Genomic DNA, 9,202 nt, shown 5'->3' on the forward strand with positions numbered 1-9,202 from the left:
TAAGAATAGAAAAGGACTTTTAAAATTACTAATTTGATACTTTCCTTGTTTATGAATTCTTCCATAGACTTCAATTCATTGTTACACTATTTATACATTAATTTTGAAAACATTTAGTTACTAATGCTTCAGACCTGTTCACATTTACTTAACTGAGCTGAATTGAACTGAACTGAGCTGAAATAAATATTTTACGAGAGAGGGAAATTAGAAGCTGAACTGAACTTAACTGATTGGAGCTGAACTAAACTGAAATTAAGCTAAAGTGAATAGACCCTTCGTCCATTCACATTTATTTCCAACTTTTGAATTGACTAAAAGTGTGAGAGTTAATTGATCATATGTTATTGTGTAATGCGTTTAGTGTACTTTGTTGAAAAATTGTTCTTAATATATATGTTAAATATTATTAATATTCCTTACAATTAGTACCTTTTACACCATTCAAATATTAGCTCTGATTTAATTTTTCAAATTATATATATACAAATAATTAAGATATTGTAAAATATATATGTTGTTGGATTAATGAAAATGTTTTATGTGCCAACATTATTTTAAAATTAGATTTTTTTTTTATAGCAATTAGAAATTTTTATGGTCAAACACATGTCTGGTGTCATTATAAATATTCAAATCAAATACATAACTACATACATTTATCTATGATTAAACATGCATATTGGCAAATATACTATAAAATTATTGCAGTATATAATATTTTAAAAACAGATTGAGTATTATATTTGATTTGAATATCTAGAGGCTCTCCGAAACCCAAATCCACATAATACATTACACGTTTTTATAGAAAGAGACACAAAAGACAATAATATTCAATCTCAAATATTCATTACTACCATTTGACAGTTTAATAACCAAATACATTAGTTAACATCCACATACTTTAGAATTACTATACGTAGACATTTACTTACATCCAACATGATCAGTCATATATAGTAGTTGATCAGATGGGTGAAAAAAAAAAAAAAAAAAAAAAAAAAAAAAAAAAAACCAGAAACACTCATATTGAGTGGAAACAAACATATCAAAATTACCAAAAAAAAAAAAAAAAAAAAAAAAAAGCGATGAAGACGTGGTTACTATGTCAGCCAACGAGTCGCGAGACGCCGAGTCAAAGTGTTAGCAAGGCCACTCTATCACTTAATGAAGTTTCATAAATAGTCAGAAAAGACTGCAAGCAATAAGGCCATGCTTACTACAACCAAATTAATCATAATTCCACAAGCTCCCAGATTCACCAACATCACAATCATCTTCACCCATGTCGTAGTCGTGATCACCCGTCCCGCTTAATCGAGGCGGGCTAACCATCATTCCTCCCGCCATATCCACAAGCAAATTCGGCATATTAAACAATGCCTCCATATCTATGAACTCCTCTTCTGCTCCTTTTTTTCCAACATTCTTCAATTCATCCCCAATCTTTCTCTCTCTCTCCTGCTTCATTGCTGCGGCAGTTGCCGCAGCATTCCTGATGTCTGCAGGAGAGTTCGAGTTCGGAACCGGGTACCTCAGTACATCATCAGGAAAATTCAAAACCGCCTCGCTCCCTTTAAGAGCGAGGGCAGCAGCGTCATAAGCAGCTGCTGCCATTTCGGCAGTAGGCCATGTGCCGAGCCATATCCGTGTTGTTTTCCTTGGTTCGCGAATTTCGGATACCCATTTCCCGCCCCGGGGACGTATCCCCCTATACAAGGGATGCTTCCCCGTGGGGGATACAGCAGGCAGGGCCGTCGACATTGACGGCCCTGCACCTACCATATTTTGTGATGGTGGTGGTGGTGGTAGCGAGGATTTTTGATACGACTCGGTTTGAGGAATGGACACTGAAAGAAGTGGCAGTTGTTGATTGAATTGTTTGTTAACGTTTGATGATTCAGTTTGGTCAGCCATGTAGAGTGTAATATACTAGGACAACACCTAGCTATATTAATAGTGACTGATTTTTTTTGGATTATTTTCTAGTTGAAAAATAGAAAAGGGGTTTAATAATTTGATCTAATTAATTCAGTGACAATTACAATTTATATTCTTGGGAAATAAGTGGTCAAAACGTGGGAAATTCGCGGAAGTACTACTAGATAGATCATGTTTATAATAATTATAAAAAGTTTGTTTTTGATTTTTGATTTTTGCATGGTGGTTGTTGAAATAAAGAAGGTGATGAGTTTGCTAATTAGCTGGCTAAAATGAAGGGGGTGTTTTAATTGAAATTCTAGGGTTTTTTTTTTTTATGTAGATGAAAAATATTAAAGTACACGGATTAAGCGCGAAAAATACGTTTAATATAAGCCTCCATAATTATTATGATTAATCCCCCATCAACTTTAGGTCTAATCAAAGAAAACAGTCTTGTTGTTAAATCATTCTTAGTGTTTATGTGATTTTTTCTTAATCTTCTTTTAGGTGGTGGGTCTTTTGGGTTTTTAATTGTGTGCTCATTCTCTCTAGGTAGGGGCCTGATTTTGTTGGTTTTACCTCATTGATTTGTGAAAGATATTGATTATGTTATGGGTTCGTTGTTAGTCGTGACACGATAATATAAATATATATCCGCACTAACGTCTTAAATGTCTATGTCGAACATCATATCTTGATATGTACTATAAAATTTAACGTTTAAACTATATTAGATGAGGTCAAAAAATTATTAATCCATGTATATTTTGCGACTAATAATTACAAATTAAACAGAATAGCCAACTACTGTTGAATGAATTAACACGTCTACAGTTAAAATTCTAATTCTGCGAAATAAAGATTTTAATGAAAAGGTTGGGTGCAATGTCATTTTCGGATTTTCCACATATCTATAGATAATACGTGTTTACACAGCTAGATTATGATCATCAAGAAATTAATAAGAAGTACGTACCTGTTTGCCTAGGCATTTGCCAGGGTGCTACCTATTGATCTGATTAATTTCTTCTAATTTTATAGAGCATCATAAATAATTGCTGTACATTTAGTTTTTACCATAAATTTGAGTGGATCATCCACAGATATAGTACATACATTTACCATAAATTTAAGTGGATCATAAACAAACAAATTAACAATATCCAATCAATGGACCAATAAAGGACAAAATGCTATTTTATTTTTTTTATTAGTTTGGAATGAGCCAGATTAAAGGGAGACAAAAGGTTTTTTTTTTTTTTTTTTTTTTTTTTTTTTTTTTTTTTTTTTTTTAAGTATACCTTCCACTTATTTATTTAATAAAAGTTTTTTTAAAAAGATTTTGAGTGAAAATGAAACAAATGAACTATTATTACTTCTATTGCTTACTTTTGATCAAGCCCTTACTTTTGAATTATTATTACTTCTATTGCTTACAACTGAAATGAAATTAAGTAAATATAAACAAGCCCTTACTTTTGATCATTTTAGAGGAGATTTTGAGTCAAAATGAAACAAATGAAACTAAGCTCATCATAGATTTTGAGTCAAAATGAAACAAATGAAACTAAGCTCATCATAGATTTTGAGTCAAAATGAAACAAATGAAACTAAGCTCATCATAGATTTTGAGTCAAAATGAAACAAATGAAACTATGTATTATATTATTGCTTACTAAACATACAAGGCCATCATGTTAGGATCATAACCTCTTTTTTAAATACATCAATAATCCTAATTTCCAACCTTGATTATATTCTAACCTAGTGGAATAGGTAATTCTATTGTTTCAATTAGTAAATACAACGTAGAAAAATGATTTTATATATTGTGTTAGGGGTCAGTCATGTCGTCCTAATTTATGGCTCTTAAATATAAAAGGGCTTTCTTAAATTATAAGAGTTACTCTTGACAAAAAAAATTAAAAATAAAAAATAAATAAAATAAATAATAAATAAATAAATAAATAAATAAATATAAATAATAAATAATAAATAATAAATAATAAATAATAAATATAAATAATAAATAATAAATAATAAATAATAAATAATAAATAAAATAATAATAAATAAATATAATAAATAATAATAAATAAAAATAAAATAATAATAAATAAATATAATAAATAAATATTATACAAGTATAGTTTTATACAATAAAATAATAAAAACCAAAGTAATGCCAGTAAATATGTCATCCATTCTCTGATATTCACTAGTCACACTACTCGATCTACGAGTCACCAACACCACACATTGGAAGTTTATATTGGAAAGAAACCTACTACATCCGTTCCCGAAAGAATGACTCATTTGGCCTAATTTTAGTCCCAAAAAGAATGACCCATTTGCATTAAAACACCCACCAATTTGCAACAATATTTGTGCAAAATTAACTTCCCCATATAAAAATTTGATTTTACATGTAATTTTATTACTTTCTCTCTCTATTTTTTTACAAACCCCATGTAAATTTATCTTTTTAATATACTTTTACTTTTTTTATTTAACTTTCTTAATATCCGTGTAATCAACCCTAATGGGTCGTTCTTTCGGGGACGGAGAGAGTACATTATAGGACTTCAATTTTATTCTTTGATTGTCAAATGATAAATTTGTTATTCCGTCAAAAAAAAAATTGTTATTAATTATTTCATTTTTAATCATTATTTTTGTGATCTATATATTGTAAACATTAATACTCCGTAAAATACACCAAATTTATTACAAATCCTCAACTACATACGTATCATTTTGTGATTTAAATCCCTCTTTCTTTTTATTTATTTATTTATTTATTTATTTTTGATGGGTGCCTAGAATTGATGACACATATTAACTTACTTTGGTCCTTTTGTCCTTTTGGACCCAACTTTTATACTTTAATGTTGAAAGTTATAATTCATTGACTATATTTAGCTGAAATAGATACACCAATATTCGTGGAACCCTTTTCTGCGAAATGACAAAATCCAGAATAAAAGGGTTAATTTTTTTCCCTAGCACCTTACCTTATAATACAGTTTTGATATTAGCAATAAGCCAATAAGTATACTCAATAATACTTGTATTAATTAGTTTAAGAAATTAAATTAAGATAGATTTATACATTAATTAGCTTCATAATTTAGTACATAATTGTGTGATTATTTTTTACTCGGTATTTTAAGCCCCAATCAACCGATTATTTAAACCCCTTTGTAATGTAGGATGCACATATTCCGTGATATTTTCTTGTTATTATATTGTTCTCACAAAACAAGAATGAGTTTGATTCTCTATCACTGTTTACTTTACTAAGTTAAAAGATGGGGATTTGAAAGTTTATTGCCATTTCACAAATAGAGGACAAATATTTCATAAACCTAAAGATACCATTAGTGAATCAAATTTCCACTGTAGTGGAAAATAACCTGAAAAAAAAAAAAAAAAAAAAAAAAAAAAAGTTGTTTAAGAAACGCTAAAGTTGTAGTCAATGCTCTCTTATTGGTTATGTGGACAATGTTTCCTTGGCCAGCGTCAGGACAACAAGGTGCGATTGCCCCACAAATATTTAGGACTACATCCTTCAGATTATATTGTCTGGGTGACTTATTTTCACATTTTTATGTTTGGACAAAATCATTTGACAATCTCCTATTCTCCTTGAACGTTCGCTATCCAAAAAGTGGCCATTTTGTCTGATAATACTCTTTTTCCAATCCATTTTTACTAAGTTGCAACCTTGTATATTCATCTTTGTCAAATATAATCCCTAACTTTAAATTTTTTTTATAGGATATTAATACTTTGTGTTTTATGTAATCCTAAAGGATATATATTGCTGTTTAGAAAGCCATAAAGATAGGGGTGAAAATCAAACCCAAGATTTCCTAAAACCGGAAGAAAGCTCTAACCACTTGAATCACCTTAAAAGACATATTTTCTTTGTTCTTTTTTACTTGACCTGTTTCATTTATCACATTTGCTATTGTAAAACTTTACGATCAATAACTTTAATTCCTCATAAGTAAAAATTATAGATTTTATAAATTATGATATTACTTATTGAGAAGAATCTAATTAACAAGATCTCACATGAATATGTTTTTACATATGAACAATTCGCAAAAGACGGTACCGTAGAAAAACGGTCGTAGAAAAACGGTCGCAATTTAACCGAATTCTAGTAGTGGGTCAAAGAAGCGATGGTGAATAGTGTAAAAAGTCAAAGCATGTCAAGTAAAAAAGAACAGAGGAAGTATATAATTAAGTATTAAATATACTTCCAATGGTATAAATTTTGGGAAATCATGACAAAATTATGTACAAATCAATGTAATTATATATGTTAATGCTTATTTATATATTTATCTTTCCTTTTTTAGCTTCGTTGTTATATATATTCCTTAGGATTATGTTTATCATTTTCCTTTTCAATAAATTTACATTACGAAAAGTTAAGGCATGTTCACTTCAGCTTCAATCAGTTCAGTACAGTTCAGCTCCTAATTTTCTTCTCTCATAAAATATTCATTTCAGTTTAATTCAGTTCAGTTCAATTCAGCCCCAATTAGTTCAGTAAATGTGAACAAACCCTTAGTCTTTTGAAATATACATTTAGACAAATCTGAAAGGCATCATATGACTAATATATATTCCTTATAGAGATCAATAAAGATACTTTCACTAGAGATCGATCTTGCTTGTGCTCCTTATTGTTTGAATAATCTTGTGTTCTTTTGACGTACATATTATTATTATTATTACTCCCATTGCTCTTTATTATTGTTTTTTTTTTAAATCTCGTTTAAAGATTTGAAATAAGAACATAATAATAATAATAATAATAATAATAATAATAATAATAAACAAAGCCAATATTATATATTTGTACAAATGATATAGACCCAAACCTAACAATTACGTACAATCAGAGTGTGTTATTCGATAGACGTGCTTAAATTCAAGAATAGAAGAAGAAAACATGCTTAAAATCATAGATATAGACGGGTTTAAATCCAAGAATAGAAGAAGAAAACATGCTTAAAATCATAGATATAGACGGGTTTAAATCCAAGAATAGAAGAAGAAAACATGCATGAAATCATGCTTAGATATATTATTGGCAAAAACTTTAGCAATTTAAGATGAAGCGTGAGCATTAATGGTGGTGTTTATGTAAAGAATTTGTATATAATCCCTATAGATGGCATTAAGTACCAAATAATATATTATGATCTGTGTGGTGTCGTTGAACGGTAAGATGAGAAGGATACAAATATGCGATATGACCGATATCGAATGTTTATGAGAACACCTTTTCTATTAACAAATATTTGATAATTGATACTCCCTCTGTCCCTTTATTAAAGACCTATTTTTAGCATTTATTCCTCACATAATAGATAGAAGTATGCATCTAATTAAGGGACGAAGGGAGTATCATTATTTTTTGTACAAATATTTTGAAGTCACCATGTTGATGCATGATTATTAATTTATGATGATTAATTGATGAATTTTACTAGAATAATCTAGATGAAGTCGATTAAAATGTTGGTAGTCATGTATTATTTACTTTTGGATTTAAGATTATGGCTCACTATCTTTTTCTCTTATGTGAAAATGGTTCAGTTTTTAAACTTTGAACTTTTAAAAGTAATTGATCGAGAGGGTTTTGTCTTACAGATGAGAGATGATAGGTCAATATATTTTATATCACAAGGAATGAAGTTACAAATATCAATATGACAAGTGGTAATTAACTTGTTTGAGTTGAAGAATGTCAAATTTCCTTAAAACCCTAGTACGAAATAAAAGTTAGACTTTCATAGTTCAACTCGAAAAGGTTGGCTACAAGCCTAGAAGTGGTAACTTAGGGCCTGTATACATTTACTTAATTTCAATTCATTTCAGTTCAGTTCAGCTCCAATCAGTTCAATTCAGTTCAGCTCTAATAATCAGTTCAATTCAGTTCAGCTCAATTCAGTAAATATGAACAGGCTCTTAATTAGGCTAAGCCAAATATCCGAAATTAATTAGAGCATATAGCTGACATAACCATGATGCAAAATAATGGTATTTTTAAACTCTTCATAAAATAGGCAAGTGGAAATGTGAACCACCAAATAATTCTTCTCACCAATGCATTGATCGTACACATTTCATACTCGTCGCCACATATCCAAACATAAATAAATTAAAACATAAAAATAAAACAAATAAAAGTAAAGTAGAAAGTTTTTGTCCTTTCCTAATTAAGTTATACTCGAATACCAAATATGAGATATCTTCCTTTATGTATCTCTTTAATTGTTTTGTAAAGCCTAAGCTAATTATGATTATCATCTTTACAACTTTTCTTTTTCGGCCACTAATTATCATTAATTTAAGCTTAATGGAACTTTCAAAGTCAGAGTAATCATATAAAAGTTCATTACTCTTACTAAAGTTGTGCTTTCTTTGGTCTCCACATTTCGCCCCAATTAGACACTAAAATGTTGTACGGTTTGTGGTTTTCTCCAACAATCATGTTTCACTCTCTTTCGGAGGTAATCGGTTTGAGTCAGAATCAATTTTGAGATGTGACTAGAATGGTACTTTTAATTTTATGTTTAATTTTGTTTAGTCGAATTATAATTGATTTGATCCAATAAAAACAAACTCTATATAGACCAGCTTTATTAGATTGTGGCTTGACCCGACCCACAATCAACTCTTAAATGCGAGAATAAATCATGACAGTCAAACACTAGATCTTTCAAGTTTATACTTCATGCCCTTATTGTCTATGTCATAACAATAAAAATTACTTTTATCATTTTGTTAATTTCTCACTCACACCAAAAACTTCTGGTTAATAATTATTATTCCCAATTATATGTATCCTATTAATATTCTTTGTCTCACAACCAACTTCTTCCACGTTCCACAAATGCTATGTCCTGACGCTATATATTAGGTGTGATCACATATTAATTGATTAAAAATGTTGTAACATATACAAGAAGCTGTGTTATTAGTTGTAAGTTGTAACCAGGCCAACAAATTTACTTGGTTCACCAAAGTTATGTTAGCTCTGTCTACGGGCAGTGAGAGAGTTATATTAAGCATGAGGAAAATTGCATATTGCAAAATTGATTAGGTTAAACCCTAATACTCCCAAAACAAGGAAACGAAAAAAGCCTTGAAAATATATTTGTGTTGGCTCGTCATAAAAGACAAACTGATTCAAGGTATGTTTTACATGCATTAACTTTCAATGATAAATTATGCAATATATGTATTTGTA

At 29.4% G+C, this 9,202-nt stretch overlaps 1 protein-coding gene across 1 annotated transcript; it reads right to left on the reverse strand.

The window, feature by feature from the left end:
- Positions 1-782: 782 nt before the first annotated feature.
- On the reverse strand, positions 783-2,606 carry LOC110702505 (ethylene-responsive transcription factor ERF027-like). The gene has a single exon (XM_021880225.1). The coding sequence runs from the start codon at positions 1,918-1,920 to the stop codon at positions 1,234-1,236; it is 687 nt and encodes a 228-aa protein (XP_021735917.1). The 5' UTR covers positions 1,921-2,606; the 3' UTR covers positions 783-1,233.
- Positions 2,607-9,202: the final 6,596 nt, after the last annotated feature.

The sequence above is a fragment of the Chenopodium quinoa genome, unplaced genomic scaffold (genome assembly GCF_001683475.1).
Source record: "Chenopodium quinoa cultivar QQ74 unplaced genomic scaffold, ASM168347v1, whole genome shotgun sequence".
Taxonomy (NCBI): domain Eukaryota; kingdom Viridiplantae; phylum Streptophyta; class Magnoliopsida; order Caryophyllales; family Amaranthaceae; genus Chenopodium; species Chenopodium quinoa.